The 20,525-nt window shown below is 39.2% G+C and overlaps 1 protein-coding gene across 5 annotated transcripts in view; it reads left to right on the top strand.

The window, feature by feature from the left end:
* The window catches only part of CENPK (centromere protein K), a 53,847-nt gene that overhangs the window by 8,429 nt on the left and 24,893 nt on the right, over positions 1–20,525 (top strand). For all 5 annotated transcript variants that reach the window (XM_030798848.1, XM_003265989.3, XM_030798847.1 and 2 more), the window contains exons 4-6: positions 2,220–2,276; positions 3,140–3,212; positions 11,921–11,967. In XM_030798848.1, coding sequence (XP_030654708.1) covers positions 2,220–2,276; positions 3,140–3,212; positions 11,921–11,967 — 177 coding nt within the window. The remainder of the gene's footprint in view (positions 1–2,219; positions 2,277–3,139; positions 3,213–11,920; positions 11,968–20,525) is intronic.

Raw genomic sequence — 20,525 nt, 5'->3', positions numbered from 1 at the left:
TCAGGAAAGAAATGATTGTGCTAGTTTCCAAAAGCCATTATGTATGATAAATATTTATATAGCTTTTAGACCTGTAAGCATTCATTCAAGAAACTTTACACTAGATGAGCTATAGAAAGAAAAATTTTGGCAATCCATGCTCCCAAGGAGATTACCATCTTATGGAAACAATAGCCATTATATTATGTTGTAGTACAATATTAGATGTATTGTAGAAGTACAAAGACTATACTTAGGAGGAGTACTAAACCCAGGTGAAGGGGTCAAGGATAGCTTTCTAAAAGAGGTAATTACTGGGCCAGGCACAGTGGCTCACACCTGTAATCCCAGCACTTTGGGAGGCCGAGGCTGGGGGATCATGAGGTCCAGAGATTGAGACCATCCTGGCCGACACAGTGAAACCCCATCTCTACTAAAAATAGACAAATTAGCTGGGCATGGTGGTGTGCACCTGTAGTCTCAGCTACTCGGGTGGCTGAGACAGGCTGAGACAGGAGAATCGCTTGAACCCAGGAGGCGGACGTTGCAGTGAGCCGAGATAGTGCCACTGCACTCCAGCCTGGTGACAGCAGAGTGAGACTCCATCTCAAAAAAAAAAAAAAAAAAAAGTAATTACTAGTTTCATTGCTAAAGGATAATTAGGAGTTAGCCTGTAAAAGTAGAAGAGGTATACAAAGCATAAAGAAGAAAATGTGTAAAAGCTGAGAGAGTTGACAGGACATTAAATAGAATATTATGGATAATGTAAATTAGGAGAAGGACTTCTGGGGTAAGCCTGGAGAAGTAATCAGGGGCCAGAACATAAAGGATTTTGTTGAGTGTGTACTATGGGGAGCCACTAAAAGATTCTAAGTATGGAAGTGACATGATCAGATATGCAGTTTGGGAAAATTACTCTGGTGTTTTTGAAGAAAATAGAATGCAGAAGAGTAGGACTACAGATAGAAAGCATTTAGGAAGCTCTAGTAATAGTCCTGGTAAAAAGTAAGGAAGCCCTAAGTATTGTCATTGCAAATGAAAGAGTGGATTCAAAGATAAGTAGGTAGGATTAGAAGTTAATTTATGTGCAATGGGAGGGATATATGGTTAGTTTTGGGTTCCTGGTTTGGGCTGTTGGGTGGTTGATGGGATTATTTCCCCAAATAGAGAATATGGAAGTGGGAAGAACACATAATTATGAGTGAAAACACAAATTAATTTAGAAAATGTTGTTTGAAATATATGCACTTTTTCTAAGTTGGTGAGATAAAACTGCCTTTGGTACACTAGAGTATGTTGGTGAAAATTTGTTCTACTTAAAGCAAGCTTGTCCAACCTGCAGCCCAGGATGGCTTTGAATGCAGCCCGACACAAACTTTCTTAAAGCATTATGGATTTCTTTTTTTTTTCTTTTTTTTTTTTCTTTTTTAGCTGATCAGCTATTGTTAATGTATTTTATGTGTGGCCCAAGATAATTCTTCTTCTTCCAGTGTAGTTCAGGGAAGCCAAAAGATAGGGCACAGATATTTTTAGCATCCTATTCTTCCCAGTAAAGTTTCAGAATTGGTCAAATTAGTGAGGTTTTTCTCTTTTCTTACAATTATTTTTAACATAAATACTTTGTACTTTATATTATTAATGTGTTTTCAGGAAAATTTTTATAATCCCCCCGCTTTTTATTTTTTGCTTCAGGTATTTTTTCAGTATAGAAGTTTGGATTTTAAAATTACTTAAAATTTGTATAGAGAAATGCTGCACTACAAATGAGCAGAAATAGAATTTACTTATATTTTTATCTCATATAATCATCATGAACAGTTTTGGACTTTTTTAATGGCACAGAAACAATGTCTCCTGAAGGCTTTATTTATTTTCTTAGGATTTCTTAGGATCTTAACTATCTTCTTGCTTGTTATTTTTCTATAGTGCTTTCCCTCTTATTTTTTTATCTCCCACTTTCCAATTATCTGACTTATAATTCATTCTAGCTATTAGTTTCTGGTTTTGTTTTGTTTTTTTCTCTTCATTCTAGTATCTCTTTTTATTTGTGATATATTCACTTTGGGACTTGTTTGGCTGCCTTAATTGTCTTACATAGTGAGGAATTTCAACAAACTCTTCTCCATCAGATGTTTGTGCTTTAGAAGAGTGTTGTATTGGCCTGGTACAAAAGGGGAGGGGAAGGGAATTTTCTGTGAATTATCGTGTGTGACTTGCCTTTTTTTACTTTTTAAATCAAGTGTCAGAATAAATTATCACTTATTGGAACTGAAACACTCACCGATTCAAATGCTCAGGTATGAATCTTCTTTTTCTTCCTAAAAAATACAAGGTAAGTGGAATTCATTGTATTTTGGAAAATAAATATATGTGTCTATATTTTTCTCAAGTTTAATAGCTTTGTTAATACCCGTATGCTTAATCATTTGGAAAACTTCTTACTCTTCCTGCTTTAAGAATTGGAAGAATATTCTAAAAACTTTCTAGAACAAGCTATTATAAATAAGAGTATTTTCTTTATTATTTGTCTTTTAGCAACTATACATATATTTAACAACTGAGTAAATTGCTTGTTGGTTGCTATTATGCTGCCTTGTTAAAATTAGAACAAAGACCAGCCTGGCCTTCATGGCAAAACCCCATCACTATCAAAGTACAAAAAAATTAGCTGGTCTTGGTGATGTGGTCATATGATCTCAGCTACTCAGGAGGCTGAGGCATGAGAATCACTTGAACCCAGCAAACGGAGGCTGCAGTGAGCTGAGATTGCGCCATTACACTCCAGCCTGGGCGAAACAGCAAAACTATCTCAAAAAAAAAAAAAAAAAAAAAAATAGAACAAAGACTGCTAACTTTGTGTTAGGTATAATAGTCACAGATATTTTACTATCTGTGTCGAATCTGAATTGATTTTACTCTTGGCCTAAAAAAAGGACTAACTTATTCATTATAATAATCAGAATTATGGAATTGCTGTAGGAATAGATCAGTGGATCAGTGAAACAGATTAAGAGTTAAAATAAAGTTGCCTCTTGAGCAGCGTGAGAGTTAGGGATGCCAACCCCCTGCAAAGTATTAAAGTGTTAAGAATGTTTATATTTTCATCTATGAATAGCTATGAATAGTCCACAGAAAATGACTTTGTTTTCTTCTTTTGTAGCTATCACTATTAATTATGCAAGTAAAATGTTTAACCGCTGAACTCAGTCAATGGCAGAAAAAAACACCTGAAAGTAAGATTCTTATTTTAAATTTGAATTTTTTGTAAACCTATTAATGGCAAATTAATTTAATAATTGTAAGAAAAATTACAAGATCCTTTTGGCCTTTTTGAAATTGCCCAAATTTCATTGATACCGAGAAGCCACTTATTTTTTTCTACGAATTATTTTGTACTTCTTTTATTATTATTGATAAACATATCTTACATTAGATTATAATAAGCTTGATTATGGAGACGTTATTATAGCTATTATGTTATCCTCATAGACACTGCCTTATGCTCACTAGAAATGGTAAATTGTTCCTTTTTTTTTTTTTTTTTTTTTTTTTGAGACAGGATCTTATCGTGTTGCCCAGGCTGGAGTACAGTGGCACAATCATGGCTCTCTGCAGCCCTGATCTCCTGGGTTCAAGGGATCCTCCTACCTCAACCTCCTGAGTAGCTAGGACTACAAGTTTGCGCCACCATGCCTGATTAGTGGTTACTTTTTGTATTTTTTTGTAGAAACGGGGTTTCACCATGTTACCCAGGCTGGTCTTGAACATCTGGGCTCAAGGGATCCTCCTGCCTTGGCCTCTCAAAGTGCCAGGATTACAGGTGTGCCAGTGAATTGTTTCTTAATGAATGAAATTTACCTAGTGGAAGTGAAAAGTTATAAAGTTAATTTATTTTAGATACTTACACAAAAGGGCCACATAGTTTGTATGATGTCTTCTGTCTCGTCCAGCTGATGCCAACTATATTTTTGTCTTCAGTTAGGAAGTAGAAGACAGCATAAAAATTTATAATTGTGATACTCCCCTAGTACATCTCTTTTTTTTAAATTATGAGAGCTTAAGTTTCTCTATGCAATATATGTCTATACAGGCACATCTCATTTTATTGTGCTTCACTTTATTGCACTTTGCAGATACTCTATGTTTAACAAATTCAGTTTGTGGCGAGCCTGTGTCACATTTTGGTAATCTCACAGTATTTTAGACTTTTAAGTTATTATTACATCTGGTTGGGGGATCTGTGATCAGTGGTCTTTGATCTTACTATTTTAATTGTTTTGAGGGACCACAAGCTGCACCTGTGTAAGACAGTAAACTTAACCAATAAACGTTGTGTGTATTCTGACTGCTCCACTGACCAGTTGTTCCCCCATCTCTCTCCCTCTCCTTGGCCCTCCCTTTTCCTTAAAACACAAGAATATTGAAATTAGGCCAATTAATAACCAATTGTTTCTAAGTTTTTAAGTGAAGAGTTGCACATCGATAACTTTAAATTAAAAGCTAGAAATGATTAAGTTTCATGAGGAAGGCATGTCAGAAGCCAAGACAGGCCAAAAGCTAGGCCTCTGGCACCAGTTAGCCAAGTTGTGAATGGAAAGGAACATTTTTGTTTGTTTTTTTGTTTTTTGAGGTGGAGTTTCCCTCTGTTGCACTGCACTCAGGCTGGAGTGCAGTGGTGTGATCTCAGCTCAGTGCAATCTCTGCCTCCTGGGTTCAAGCGATTCTCCTGCGTCAGCATCCCAAGTAGCTGGGATTGCAGGCACATGCTACCACACCCAGCTAATTTTTGTATTTTTTTATTAGAGACAGGTTTCACCATGTTGGTCAGGATGGTCTTGATCTCCTAACCTCGTGGTCCACCTGTCTCAGTCTCCCAAAGTGCGGGAACAAATTTTAAAGGAAATTGAAAGTGTTGCTCTAGTGAACACACAAATTATGAGAAAGCAGAACAGCCTTATTGCTGTTACAGAGAAAGTTTTACTAGTCTACTTAGATGATCAAACCAGCCATATCATTCCCTAAGCCAAAGCGTAATCCACAACAAAGCCCTAGCTCTTTTCAATTCTTCAAAGGCTGAGAGAGATGAGGAAGCTGCAGAAGAAAAGTGTGAAGCTAGCAGAGGTTGGTTCATGAGGTTTAAGGAAAGAAGCCATCTCCATAACATAAAAATGCAAGGGGAAGCAGCAAGTACTGAGGCAGAAGCTGCAACAAGTTATCCAGAAGATCTAGCTAAGATACTTGAAGGTGGCTATGCTAAACAGCAAATTTTCAATGTAGACAGAACAGCCCTCTATTGGAAGAAGATGCCATCTAGGACTCATAGTTAGAGAGGAGAAGTTGATGCCTGGCTCCAAAGCTTCAAAAGGACAGGTTGCTCTCTTGATAAGGACTAGTGCAGCTGGTGACCCTGAGTTAAAACCAACACTCATTTATCATTCCAGCAATCCTAGGGCCCTTAAGAATTATACCAAATCTACTCTGCCTGTGCATTGTAAATGGAACAGTAAAGCCTGGATGACAGTACACCTGTTTATAGCATGGTTTACTGAATAGTTTAAGCCCACTGTTGAGACCTACCACTCAGGAAAAAAAAAGATTCCTTTCAAAATATTACTGCTCCCCATCTCTTCACTCAAGAGCTCTGATGGTGATGTACAAGGAATTTAATGTTCTCATGTCTGTTGATGCAACATCTGTTCTGCAGCCCAGGGACCAAGAAGCCACTTCAACTGAAGTCTTATTATTTAAGAAATACACTTTGTAAGGCTATAGCTGTCATAAGTCCTCTGATGGTCTGGGCCAAAGTACATTGAAACCTTCTGGAAAGTATTCACCATTCTAGATGCCATTAAGAACATGCGTGATTTATGGAAGGAGGTCAAAATAACAACATTAACAGGAGTGTGCAAGAGGTTGGCTCTAACCCTCACGGATGACTCTGAGGGGTTCAAGTAACTACAAATGTGGTAGAAGTATCTAACTAGAATTACAAGTGGAGTCTGAAAATGTGGCTGAATCACTGCAATCTCATGATAAAACTTGAACAGATGAGGAGTTGCTTCCCATGGATGAGCAAAAAAAGTGGTTTCTTGAGATGGAATCTACTCCCAGTGAAGATGCTTTGAACACAGTTGAAATGACAACAAAAGATTTAGAATATTACATAAACTTTGTTGGTAAGGCAGTGTCAGGGTTTGAGAGGAGTGACTAATTTTGAAAGAAGTGCTGAAGGTAAAATGCTATGAAACAGCATCTCATGCCACTGAGAAATGTTTTTGTGAAACGAAGAGTCAATCGGTATGGCAAACTTCATTGTTGTCTTATTTTAAGAAACGGCCACAGCCACCCCAACCTTCAGCAGCCACTAACCTGATCAGTCATCAGCCATTAACACTGAGATAAGGCCTTCCACCAGCAAAAAATTACAACTCACCAAAGGCTTAGATTAGGCATCTCAGTTAGCATTTTTTAGCAATAAGGTTTTTTTTTTTAAGTAAGGTATGTACATTTTTAGAAATAATGCTAATGCATAATTTAATAGACTACAGTATAATGTAAACAACTTTTATGTGTACTGGGTAAACAAAAAATTTGTGTGACTTGTTTTGTTGTGATATTTGCTTTAGTGTGGTGGTCTAGAACCAAACTTGGACTATCTCCAAAGTATCCCTGCATATGATATTCTATTTGGATTGTACCCTCTTTTTCTATATGTCTTCCTGCTTCTTTGTTCTCCCACTCTGTTTTCTTTCCTTTAATTGTTCTCCACCCCATGCTTCCCTTCTTAGTCTTCTTTGTAGGCTTATCATTCTCTTTCCCAATTATTGAAATTCCCCAGGCCGGGCGCCGTGGCTCATGCCTGTAATCCCAGCACTTTGGGAGGCCGAGGCGGGTGGATCATGAGGTCAGGAGATTGAGACCATCCTGGCTAACACGGTGAAACCCTGTCTCTACTAAAAATATAAAAAATTAGCCAGGTGTTGTGGGCGCCTGTAGTCCCAGCTACTTGGGATGCTGAGGCAGGAGAATGGCATGAACCGAGGAGGCAGGGCTTGCAGTGAGCCGAGATCGTGCCACTGCACTCCTGCCTGGGCAACAGGGCGAGACTCCATCTCAAAAAAAAAAAAAAAAAGAAATTCCCCAAGGAGCAATCTTCAGCTGTTTTCTCCTCATTCTCTTCCTATACAGTTTTATCCATATTCTTGCATTAATGACTGTCTTCATGCCTATGTCAGCCATTTTTCCACATCGTTATTACTACCCGTTAGTCATTAATTTGAGCATTTCTAATAGGTGTGTAGTATTACAATTGTGATTTTAATTTGTCTTCAACCGTACGTCCTATTGCCTTTTCAGTAGTATAGTTAGCATCTCAGAAGCTGCTCATACTCAAAAAACTTTTTTTTTTTTTTTTTTTTTTTTTTTGAGACAGTCTTACTCTGTTGCTCAGGCTGGAGTGCGGTGGTGCAATGTCGGCTCACTGCAACCTCTGTCTTCCAGGTTCAAGCAGTTCTTGTGCCTCAGCCTCCCGAGTAGCTGGGATTACAGGTGCCTGCCACCACGCCTGGCTAATTTTTGTATTTGTAGTAGAGACGGGGTTTTGCCATGTTGGCCAGGCTGATCTCGAACTCCTGACCTCAGGTGATCCTCCCGCGTCAGCCTCCCAAAGTGTTGGGATTACAGGTATGAGCTACCATGCCCAGCCTCAAATATTAAAATGTTCAGGTTCTCCAGAGGACCCTATAAGCTATACCAGCATTATATCTTCTGCTCCTGTTTTTATGTGTTATATCTGTAATAATAACTTCTGTATGTTCATATTCTCCAGAGGACCCTATATACTATGCCAGCATTATATCTTCTTCTGTTTTTATGTGTTATATCTATAATAACTTCCATATTAGTATACTAGAGCTATCATAACAAACTACTATGGACTAGGTGGTTTAAACAACAGAAATTAATTTTCTCACAATTCTGGTTCTGGAAGATACAAGTTAAAGATCAAGGTGTCAATAAGGTTGGTTTCTTCTGAGGCCTCTCCCCTTGGCTTGCAGATGTCCCTCTTCTTCCTGTGTCTTCACATGGTCTTCCTTCTGTGTCCTAATCTTCTCCTCTTATAAGGACACCAGTCTTACTGGATTAGGGCCAACTCTAATAACCTAATTTTAACTTAATTATCTCTTGAAATACCCAATTCCAAATACAGTTATATTCAAAGGTATTGGGGATTAGGATTTCAACATAGGAATTTGGGGGTGGGGACACATCAACCAATAACAACTTAAAATCTATATATTTAAACCAGACTTCTCTGCAATATCAGACTCAAGTATCTTTGTACCTCCTAGGCATCTTTTCCAAAATATTTCATAGACAGATTCATGAACTGACCTTTTCTGTTTCCTCACTCATTGAATGGAGCATATTTGATCAGCTCCCAATTTAAGAGTCCTAGATTCTTCCTTTTTCATTTTGCACATATAGCATATTTGTTAAAATTAGAACAGCTGGGTGTGGTGGCTCACGTCTGTAATCCCAGCACTTTGGGAGGCCGGGGCTGGTGGATCACCTGAGGTGAGGGGGGGAGAATAGAACAAAAACATTAGAACTAGAACATATAGCTAGTTACTAAATATCGAGTCCTACTGTCACAGATTTACTTAGGGTTTTCATCACCAGTCCATTAAATTATTATAACAGACTTTTTAATCTCTTGACCACAATGGGTTTCCCCCACCCTGGCAATGATAGAAGTTTTCAAACTTAAAGAAAAGTTAAAAAATACATATATAGAGAGTTAACTATAGTAAACTCAGAGACCAGATTCTACAGTTACCAACATTTTCTCAATCTTGTTTTAGGCTTTTTTGGAGTGGCTTTATATAACATACATTTACTATCTCACGATTTCTGTAGTTCAGGGGTCTGAGGACATTTATTATTTCACAGTTTCTGCAGATAGGAGTCTGTACACAGCTTAACTGGGTCCTCTGCTTAGGGATCTCATGGCTGCAATGATAGATTCTCCTCAAAGGCTTGAGGAGGGATCCATTTCCAAGCTTACTGAAGTTGTTGGCAGAATTTATTTCCTTGTGACTGTAGGATTTATGGTAGCTTTAGTCCATGTTTTTGTTCCTTCTATTGTTGTTCTTCCTTCCTGATCTTCCAAAATTCCTTTTATTGTTTCTGTTTCAAGAACTTCCTTGAGCCGTTCTTTTTAGAGTTGGTCTGCTGGCGACACATTTTCTTAGTTTTTCTTTATCTGAGAATTTCTTGATTGCTCTTCCATTCCTGAAGGATATTTTCACTGGATACGCAATTCAGGGTTGTTTTCTTTTAGCACTTAAAAATGTCGTGCCACTTACCTCTGCCTCTCTTGGTACTGATGAGAAATGTGCTGTCATTCTGATGGGCTTTGCTTTATAGAGAAGGCTTTTTTGTGTGTGTGTGTAGCTGCTTTGAGAACTTTTTCTTTGTCTTCAGCATTTAGAAGAACAATTATGTTGTATCTTAGCCTGGATTTCTTTGGCTTTATCTTACTTAGGAATCACTCAGATGCCTGAATGTGTAGATTTATGTCTTTTGCAGAATTTGAGAACTTTTTAGCTATTATTTGATGTATTTTTTCAGCAACTCCCCCCACCTTCTTCCTCCTTTCCTGGAATTCCAATAACAAGAATGTTAGACCTTTTGTTACGGTTACCCAAGTCCCTCAGGTTTTGTTTAGTTTAAAGAAAATTATTTAATTGTGGTAAAATATAAAATTTACAATTTTAACCATTTTTAAGTGTATAGTTCACAGTAGTGTTAAGTACATTCACATTTTTGTGCAGTGTATCTTCAGAACTTTTTCATCTTGCAAATCTGAAACTCTGTACACATTAAACAACAACTCTCCTTTTCTATCATCCCCCAGCCCTGGCAACCTCAATTCTACTTTCTATTAATTTGATTAGTTTAGATACCTCATATAATGGAATCATATAGTATTTGTGTTTTTGTGGGTGGCTTATTTTACTTAGTGTAATGTCCTCAAAGTTCCTCCATGTTGTAGCACATGTTAGAATTTCCTTTCTTTTTTAAGGCTGAATAGTATTTCATTGTAGGTATATACCACAGTTTGCTTATCCGTTCATCTGTCAATGGAAACTTCGGTTGCTTTCATAATTTCATTACTGTGAATGTGAGTGCTGCTATGAAACATGGATGTGCAGTTATCTCTTTGAAGCCGTGCTTTCAATTCTTTTGGATGTCTACCAGAAATAAAATTAGTAGATCATATGATAGTTCTATTTTAAGTTTTTTGAGGAACCACCTATACTATTTTCCATAATGGTTGCACCATATTACAATCCCACTAACAGTGCACATGGTTTCAGTTTCTCAACATCCTTGTTAACACTTGTTACTTTCTGTTTTTTTGATAATAGCTGTCTGCTATGGCCTAAATATATCACTCAAAATTCATGTTAAAACTTAATCACCAGTATGATAGTGTTAAAAAGTGAGGTCTTTAGGATGTGATCAGTGAGCTTCTTATAGAGGTTGAAGGTAGTGTCTATTTTTCCCCTTTTGCCTTCCACTATGTGAGGCCACAGCAAGAAGACACCATCTTGGAAGCAGAGAGCAAACCCTTCCCAGACACTGAATATTCTAATACAAACCTATCTGTGAAGCACATGTAGAAAGTTCTTCCCTGTTAGAAGGCTTTCTAGAATAGCAGATACCTTTGAAAGTTTTCAGTAGCCTACCATTTGAGAAGTTTCAAATAGCACTTCATTAGGAAAGGAAAATTTCTAGCATAAGGATTGAACGCATTAAAATTTGCTATACAAAATTACACATTTGTTTCTACTCATCAGCCTGGCAATAATTTTAGAAGAGTTTGTAATATTTCTTGCTGTTTTTTCTTCATACCTCATGGGAACGTCTTTAGAAAGGAAGCTGACATTCTGTATTCAGATTCAAAGTACACATTTCATTCTCCGAAATTTCATTTCTGAGAATCTGTTCTATAGAAATGAGAGCACCAGTACATAAAAACATGTATAAAAGTCTGCTTACTGCATCCTTGTTTGTTATGGCTAGAAACTAGACACAAAGTTAATCTAAAATCAAAGTGTTCAATCAAGAGGGCAGTCACTCAGTATATTATCTTATATTCATTTTGGAATATCATGCAGCCATTAAAAGTTATGAATTAGACCTATATAGGTCTAGGTTTCCCTGGGGGTTTTATTTAGTGAAAGTAAGATGAATATAATATGTATGATATGACCTCATTCTTATAAAACCAATGATGATAAGAATAACCCTTTTAAGTGTATGTAAATATATGTTACATATGTGTACATAGGATATATCACTACAGGGGAAGTATTTGAGGAACACACTATAGATTATCAGCTTTGCTTTTGAGAGTTTGAAGAACAAAAGAAGAAAAAGGCACTAAACAGTACATAAATAGGATCAAATTTATCTAAAATTATATACAGTTGGCTATATGTGCAAAGATGTTAAAAATAAATAAAATGAAAACTGCACACATTTCATAAAAAGTTGTGTATTGTAAAGGCAGGTGGATCACTTGAGGTCAGGAGTTCAAGACTGGCTTGGCCAACATGGTGAAACCCCATCTCTACTAAAAATACAAAAATTAGTCGGACATGTTGGTGGATGCCTGTAATCCCAGCTACTCAGGAGGCTGAAGCATGAGAATTGTTTGAACCAGGGAGGTGGAGGTTGCAGTGAGCCAAATAGCACCATTGCACTGCAGTCTGGGTGACAAGAGGGAAACTCTGCCTTGCGGGGCAGAAAAAGTTGTATATTATATAAATGGAGATGGAAAGAATTATCTTAGAAAACCGCAAAATTAAATTCTTGATTTTTGAGAATTAACTAAATATATGTGTAACTTTGTTTTGTTTTGTTTTTGTAGTAATTCCCTTGACTGAAGATGTTCTCATAACATTAGGAAAAGAAGAGGTAAGCCACTCAATGAATTTGTAGTGACCCCAAATAATTTCTAACTAGATCTATTTTAGATAAGTTCATGGCGTAAGACATAGGATGAAACCACTCTAAAACCATATTAAATTTTCTGCTTTTATTTATGTTTTATTGAACATAATGTTTGATTTTTTTTTTTTTTTTGGAAACGGAGTCTGTCTCTGTTGCCCAGTCTGGAATGCAGTGGCACAATCCCGGCTCACTGTAACCTCCTCCTCCAGGGGTCAGGCGATTCTCCCGCCTCAGCCTCCCGAGTAGCTAGGATTACAGGCATGCACCACCATGCCTGGCTAATTTTTGTATTTTTAGTAGAAACGGGGTTTCACCGTGCTAGCCAGGCTGGTCTTGAACTCCTGACTTCGTGATCTGCCCGCCTCAGCCTCCCAAAGTACTGGGATTACAGGCGTGAGCCACCACACCCTGCCTAAAGATTTGAATTTTGAACTCGATTTTTGCATCAGAACTATTACTGACGTTAGTGGTTATATGTAAACCTTAATCTCATATCTAGTTTTTAGTTAATTAAACTTCATAATAAAAGCAAAATATTAAACATCACTTAATGACCCCATACATACATCTCCCCTTCTGCTGTGGACTAAATATTTGTGTCTCCCAAAATCCATACGTTGAAATCTATTCCCCAGTGTGATGATATTAGGAGGTGAGACCTTTAGGAGGTGATTAGGTGCTGAGTGTAGGGCCTTCATAAATGAAATTAACGCCCTTATAAATGTCTGAAGAGACCAGTGTCCTCCCCTTCCATCTTGTGAGGACACAACTAGAAGGTACTGTCTATGAAGAGGTGGGCCTTCCGTAGACATTGAATCTTGGACTTCCTAGCTGCCAGAATTGTGAGAAATTTTTTTTTTTTATTATTATACTTTAGGTTTTAGGGTACATGTGCACAATGTGCAGGTTTGTTACATATGTATCCATGTACCATGTTGGTTTGCTGTACCCATTAACTCGTCATTTAGCATTAGGTATATCTCCTAATGCTGTCTCTCCCTCCTCCCCGCACCCGACAACAGTCCCCGGAGTGTGATGTTCCCCTTCCTGTGTCCATGAGTTCTCATTGTTCAATTCCCACCTATGAGTGAGAACATGCGGTGTTTGGTTTTTTGTCCTTGCAATAGTTTACTGAGAATGATGGTTTCCAGTTTCATCCATGTCCCTACAAAGGAAATGAACTCATCATTTTTTATGGCTGCATAGTATTCCATGGTGTATATGTGCCACATTTTCTTAATCCAGTCTATCATTGTTGGACGTTTGGGTTGGTTCCAAGTCTTTGCTATTGTGAATAGTGCTGCAATAAACATACGTGTGCATGTGTCTTTATAGCAGTGTAATTTATAGTCCTTTGGGTATATACCCAGTAATGGGATGGCTGGGTCAAATGGTATTTCTAGTTCTAGATCCCTGAGGAATCGCCACACTGACTTCCACAATGGTTGAACTAGTTTACAGTCCCACCAACAGTGTAAAAGTGTACCTATTTCTCCACATCCTCTCCAGCACCTGTTGTTTCCTGACTTTTTAATGATGGCCATTCTAACTGGTGTGAGAAGGTATCTCATTGTGGTTTTGATTTGCATTTCTCTGATGGCCAGTGATGATGAGCATTTTTTCATGTGTTTTTTGGCTGCATAAATGTCTTCTTTTGAGAAGTGTCTGTTCATGTCCTTTGCCCACGTTTTGATGGGGTGGTTTGTTTTTTTCTTGTAAATTTGTTTGAGTTCATTGTAGATTCTGGATATTAGCCCTTTGTCAGATGAGTAGGTTGCAAAAATTTTCTCCCATTCTGTAGGTTTCCTGTTCACTCTGATGGTAGTTTCTTTTGCTGTGCAGAAGCTCTTTAGTTTAATTAGATCACATTAGTCAATTTTGGCTTTTGTTGCCATGGCTTTTGGTGTTTTAGACATGAAGTCCTTGCCCATGCCTATGTCCTGAATGGTATTGCCTAGGTTTTCAGCTAGGCTTTTTATGGTTTTAGGTCTAACATGTAAGTCTTTAATCCATCTTGAATTAATTTTTGTATAAGGTGTAAGGAAGGGATCCAGTTTCAGCTTTCTACATATGGCTAGCCAGTTTTCCCAGCACCATTTATTAAATAGGGAATCCTTTCCCCATTGCTTGTTTTTGTCAGGTTTGTCAAAGATCAGATAGTTGTAGATACGCGGCATTATTTCTGAGGGCTCTGTTCTGTTCCATTGATCTATGTCTCTGTTGTGGTACCAGTACCATGCTGTTTTGGTTACTGTAGCCTTGTAGTATAGTTTGAAGTCAGGTAGCGTGATGCCTCCAGCTTTGTTCTTTTGGCTTAGGATTGACTTGGCGATGCGGGCTCTTTTTTGGTTCCATATGAACTTTAAAGTAGTTTTTCCAATTCTGTGAAGAAAGTCATTGGTAACTTGATGGGGATGGCATTGAATCTATAAATTATCTTGGGCAATATGGCCATTTTCACGGTATTGATTCTTCCAACCCATGAGCATGGAATGTTCTTCCATTTGTTTGTATCCTCTTTTATTTCATTGAGCAGTGGTTTGTAGTTCTCCTTGAAGAGGTCCTTCACATCCCTCGTAAGTTGGATTCCTTGGTGTTTTATTCTCTTTGAAGCAATTGTGAATGGGAGTTCACTCATGATTTGGCTCTCTGTTTGTCTGTTATTGGTGTACAAGAATGCTTGTGATTTTTGTACATTGATTTTGTATCCTGAGACTTTGCTGAAGTTGCTAATCAGCTTAAGGAGATTTGGGGCTGAGACAGTGGGGTTTTCTAGATATACAATCATGTCATCTGCAAACAGGGACAATTTGACTTCCTCTTTTCCTAATTGAATACCCTTTATTTCCTTCTCCTGCCTGATTGCCCTGGCCAGAACTTCCAGCACTGTTGAATAGGAGCGGTGAGAGAGGGCATCCCTGTCTTGTGCCCTTTTTCAAAGGGAATGCTTCCAGTTTTTGCCCATTCAGTATGATATTGGCTGTGGGTTTGTCATAGATAGCTCTTATGATTTTGAGATACGTCCCATCAATACCTAATTTATTGAGAGTTTTTAGCATTAAGAGTTGTTGAATTTTGTCAAAGGCCTTTTCTGCATCTATTGAGATAATCATGTGGTTTTTGTCTTTGGTTCTGTTTATATGCTGGATTACATTTATTGATTTGCATATGTTGAACCAGCCTTGCATCCCAGGGATGAAGCCCACTTGATCATGGTGTATAAACTTTTTGATATGCTGCTGGATTCGGTTTGGCAGTATTTTATTGAGGATTTTTGCATCAATGTTCATCAAGGATATTGGTCTGAAATTCTCTTTTTTGGTTATGTCTCTGCCAGGCTTTGTTATCAGGATGATGCTGGCCTCATAAAATGTGTTAGGGAGGATTCCCTCTTTTTCTATCGATTGGAATCATTTCAGAAGGAATGGTACCAGTTCCTCCTTGTACCTCTGGTAGAATTCGGCTGTGAATCCATCAGTTCCTGGACTCTTTTTGGTTGGTAAGCTATTGATTATTGCCACAATTTCAGAGCCTGTTATTGGTCTATTCAGAGATTCAACTACTTCCTGGTTTAGTCTTGGGAGGATGTATTTGTCGAGGAATTTATCCATTTCTTCTAGATTTTCTAGTTTATTTGTGTAGAGGTGTTTGTAGTATTCTCTGATGGTAGATTGTATTTCGGTGGGATTGGTGGTGATATCCCCTTTTTCATTTTTGATTGCATCTATTTGATTTTTCTCTCTTTTCTTCTTTATTAGTCTTACTAGTGGTCTATCAATTTTGTTGATCTTTTCAAAAAACCAGTTCCTGGATTCATTAATTTTTTTGAAGGCTTTTTTGTGTCTCTATTTCCTTCAGTTCTGCTCTGATTTTAGTTCTTTCTAGGCTTCTGCTAGCTTTTGAATGTGTTTGCTCTTGCTTTTCTAGTTCTTTTAATTGTGACACTAGGGTGTCAATTTTGGATCTTTCCTGCTTTCTCTTGTGGGCATTTAGTACTATAAATTTCCCACTACACACTGCTTTGAATGTGTGCCAGAGATTCTGGTATGTTGTGTCTTTGTTCTCGTTGGTTTCAAAGAACATCTTTATTTCTGCCTTCATTTCATTATGTACCCAGTAGTCATTCAGGAGCAGGTTGTTCAGTTTCCATGTAGTTGAGCGGTTTTGAGTGAGTTTCTTAATCCTGAGTTCTAGTTTGATTGCACTGTGGTCTGAGAGACAGTTTGTTATAATTGCTGTTCTTTTACATTTGCTGAGGAGAGCTTTACTTCCAACTATGTGGTCAATTTTGGAATAGGTGTGGTGTGGTGCTAAAAAATGTATATTCTGTTGATTTGAGGTGGAGAGTTCTGTGGATGTCTGTTAGGTCCACTTTGTGCAGAGCTGAGTTCAATTCCTGGGTATCCTTGTTAACTTTCTGTCTCGTTGATCTGTCTAATGTTGACAGTGGGGTGTTAAAATCTCCCATTATTATTGTGTGGGAGTTTAAGTCCCTTTGTAGGTCACTCAGGACTTGCTTTATGAATCTGGGTGCTCCTGTGTTGGGTGCATATATATTTAGGACAGTTAGCTCTTCTTGTTGAATTGATCCCTTTACCATTATGTAATGGCCTTCTTTGTCTCTTTTGATCTTTGTTGGTTTAAAGTCTATTTTATCAGAGACTAGGATTGCAACCCCTGCCTTTTTTCGTTTTCCATTTGCTTGATAGATCTTCCTCCATCCCTTTATTTTGAGTCTATGTTTGTCTCTGCACGTGAGATGGGATTCCTGAATACAGCACACTGATGGTTCTTGACTCCTTATCCAGTTTGCCAGTCTGTGTCTTTTAATTGGAGCATTTAGCCCATTTACATTTAAAGTTAATATTGTTATGTGTGAATCTGATCCTGTCATTATGATGTTAGTTGGTTATTTTGCTCGTTAGTTGATGCAGTTTCTTCCTAGCCTCGATGGTCTTTACAATTTGGCATGTTTTTGCAGTGGCTGGTACCGGTTGTTCCTTTCCATGTTTACTGCTTCCTTCAGGAGCTCTTTTAGGGCAGGCCTGGTGGTGACAGAATCACTCAGCATTTGCTTCTCTGTAAAGTATTTTATTTCTGCTTCACTTACGAAGCTTAGTTTGGCTGGATATGAAATTCTGGGTTGAAAATTCTTTTCTTTAAGAATGTTGAATATCGGCCCCCACTCTCTTCTGGCTTGTGGAGTTTCTGCCGAGAGATCAGCTGTTAGTCTGATGGGCTTCCCTTTGTGGGTAACCCGACCTTTCTCTCTGGCCGCCCTTAACAGTTTTTCTTTCATTTCAACTTTGGTGAATCTGACAATTATGTGTCTTGGAGTTGCTCTTCTCGAGGAGTATCTTTGTGGCGTTCTCTGTATTTCCTGAATTTGAATGTTGGCCTGCTTTGCTAGATTGGGGAAGTTCTCCTGGATAATATCTTGCAGAGTGTTTTCCAACTTGGTTCCATTCTCCCCGTCATTTTCAGGTACACCAATCAGACGTAGGTTTGGTCTTTTCACATAGTCCCAAATTTCTTGGAGGCTTTGTTCGTTTCTTTTTATTCTTTTTTCTCTAAACTTCCCTTCTCGCTTCATTTCATTCATTTCATCTTCCATCACTGATACCCTTTCTTCCAGTTGATCACATCAGCTACCAACGCTTCTGCAATCTTCGCGTAGTTCTCAAAACTTGGCTTTCAGCTCCATCAGCTCCTTTAAGCCCTTCTCTTCATTGGTTATTCTAGTTATCCATTTGTCTAATTTTTTTTGCAAAGTTTTTAACTTCTTTGCTATTGTTTTGAATTTCCTCCCGTAGCTCGGAGTAGTTTGATCGTCTGAAGCCTTCTTCTGTCAACTCGTCAAAGTCGTTCTCCGTCCAGCTTTGTTCCGTTGCTGGTGAGGAACTGCATTCCTTTGGAGGAGGAGAGGTGCTCTGCTTTTTAGAGTTTCCAGTTTTTCTCCTCTGTTTTTTCCCCATCTTTGTGGTTTTATCTACTTTTGGTCTTTGATGATGGTGATGTACAGATGGGTTTTTGGTGTGGATGTCCTTTCTGTTTGTTCGTTTTCCTTCTACCAGACAGGACCCTCAGCTGCAGGTCTGTTGGAGTTTGCCAGAGGTCCACTCCAGACCCTGTTTGGCTGGGTGTCAGCAGTGGTGGCTGCAGAACAGCGGATTTTCGTGAGACCACAAATTCAGCTGTCTGATAGTTCCTCTGGAAGTTTTGTCTCAGAGGAGTACCTGGCCGAGTGAGGTGTCAGTCTGTCCCTACTGGGGGGTGCCTCCCAGTTAGGCTGCTCAGGGGTCAGGGACCCACTTTAGGAGGCCGTCTGTCCGTTCTCAGATCTCCAGCTGCGTGCTGGGAGAACCCCTACTCTCTTCAAAGCTGTCAGACAGGAACATTTAAGTCTGCAGAGGTTCCTGCTGAACTTTTGTTTGTCTGTGTCCTGCCCCCAGAGGTGGAGCCTATACAGAGGCAGGCAGGCCTCCTTGAGCTGTGGTGGGCTCCAGGCAGTTTGAGCTTCCTAGCTGCTTTATTTACCTAAGCAAGCCTGGGCAATGGTGGGCGCCCCTCCCCCAGCCTGGCTGCCGCCTTGCAGTTTGATCTCAGACTGCTGTGCTAGCAATCAGCGAGATTCCATGGGCATAGGACCCTCCAAGCCAGGTGTAGGACACAATCTCCTGGTGTGCCGTTTTCCAAGCCCATTGGAAAAGCGCAGTATGAGGGTGGGACTGACCCGATTTTCCAGGTGCCGTCTGTTACCCCTTTCTTTGACTAGGAAAGGGAACTCCCTGACCCCTTGCGCTTCCCGAGTGAGGCAGTGCCTCGCCCTGCTTCGGCTCGTGCACAGTTTGCTGCACCAACTGTCCTGCACCCAGTGTTTGGCACTCCCTAGTGAGATGAACCCGGTATCTCAAACGGAAATGCAGAAATCACCCGTCTTCTGTGTCGCTCACGCTGGGAGCTGTAGACCGGAGCTGTTCCTATTTGGCCATCTTGGCTCCAACCCTACATCGAGAAATAAATATTTATAAGCTGTCCAGTGTGTAGTATTTTGTTATAGGAGACCGAATGGACTATGACAGAAGGTTGGTACTGAGAAGTGGAGGTGGTACTATATAACAGATACCAAAAAATATGGAAGCACCTTTGAAACTGGGTAATCAGTAGAAGCTGGAAGAATTTTGAAATGCGTGCAAAAGCCTACATTGCTGTGAGCAGACCTTTAAAGGCGATTCTGTTGGGAACTGAGGTTATAAGAGAGCTGTAGAGATAGCCTCAGTTTTCTTAGATAATACCAGAATAGTCCTGAAAAGAATGTTGGTAGAAATATGCACAGTAATGGCCATTTCGATAGGTTTCACCTGGAAAGAAAGAACATGTGTCTAAGAATAGATAGGAAAAAAATCGAAGTGTTTTTCCTAGTCTCCCTCACCACTCAATACAACGTAGCACCTCTGGTTACCAAAATGTGTGGGGAATTCTCACTAGCAACCAATTCTTTGGCGGATTCTGCAGAAGACGATTCTCTCCTACACACCAGTTGGGTGTCGTCTTAATTCTCTTTAGTTCTGACACAATCTGAGCGCTCAGTCTTACATACCTGACCCCAGTTTCAGATACCAGTTGCCAGTAATAGATTGTTGCTTGTATTCTGACTGGCTATAAATCAGGGGTTTCCATGATCCCCTCCTCCTCAGCCTTGATTAATTTGCCAGAGCAGCTCACAGAACTGAGAGATAAACTTACTTTCATTTAATCAGGTGTCATAAGAGATATTACAAAGGATATATGGCTGGATATGGTGGCTCACACCTATAATCCCAGCACTTTGGGAATCTGAAGAGGATGGATCACTTGAGCCTAAGTGTTCAAGACCAGCCTGGGCAATATGGAAAAAGCCTGTCCCTAGAAAAAAAATACAAAAATCTTCTGTGTGTGGCGGTGTGTGCCTGTAGTCCCAGATACTTGGAAGGCTGAGGTGGGAGGATTGCTTGAGCCTGGGAGGTTGAGGCTGAAGTGAGCCATGGTCACATCACTGCCTTCCAGCCTGGGCAACAGAGTGAAACCCTGTCTCAAAAAAAAAAAAAAAAAGGATACAGTTGAACAGCCAAATGGAAAAGATGTGTAGGGCAAGTCATGGTGGAAGGGACATGGAGCTTCCATGCCATCTCTGGGCATGGTACTCTCCGGAAACTTGCTTGTGTTCAGCTATGTAGAAGCTCCCCAAACCCAGTTCTTTTGCGGTTTTATGGAAGCTTCATTATGTAGGTACGATTGATTAAGTCATTTGCCATTGATGACCAGCTTAACTCCCAATTCTTCTCCCCTCCCCAGAGTTTTGAGGGGTGGTGCTGAAAGTCCTAACCCTCTAGTCAGCCCCCATCCTAATGTTACTGAGGGGCTCCCAGCCATCAGTCAGCTCATGCATATGAAAAGATACCACAATAGGGATAAAGACCAAATATATATTTTACAATATCACAATGTTATTGCACAGTGGAGTAAATATCATTCTTATTACA

This window comes from Nomascus leucogenys, chromosome 18 (assembly GCF_006542625.1).
Source record: "Nomascus leucogenys isolate Asia chromosome 18, Asia_NLE_v1, whole genome shotgun sequence".
NCBI lineage: Eukaryota > Metazoa > Chordata > Mammalia > Primates > Hylobatidae > Nomascus > Nomascus leucogenys.
The sequence above is the reverse complement of the archived record's forward strand: the minus strand, read 5'-3'. Positions and strand labels throughout refer to the sequence as shown.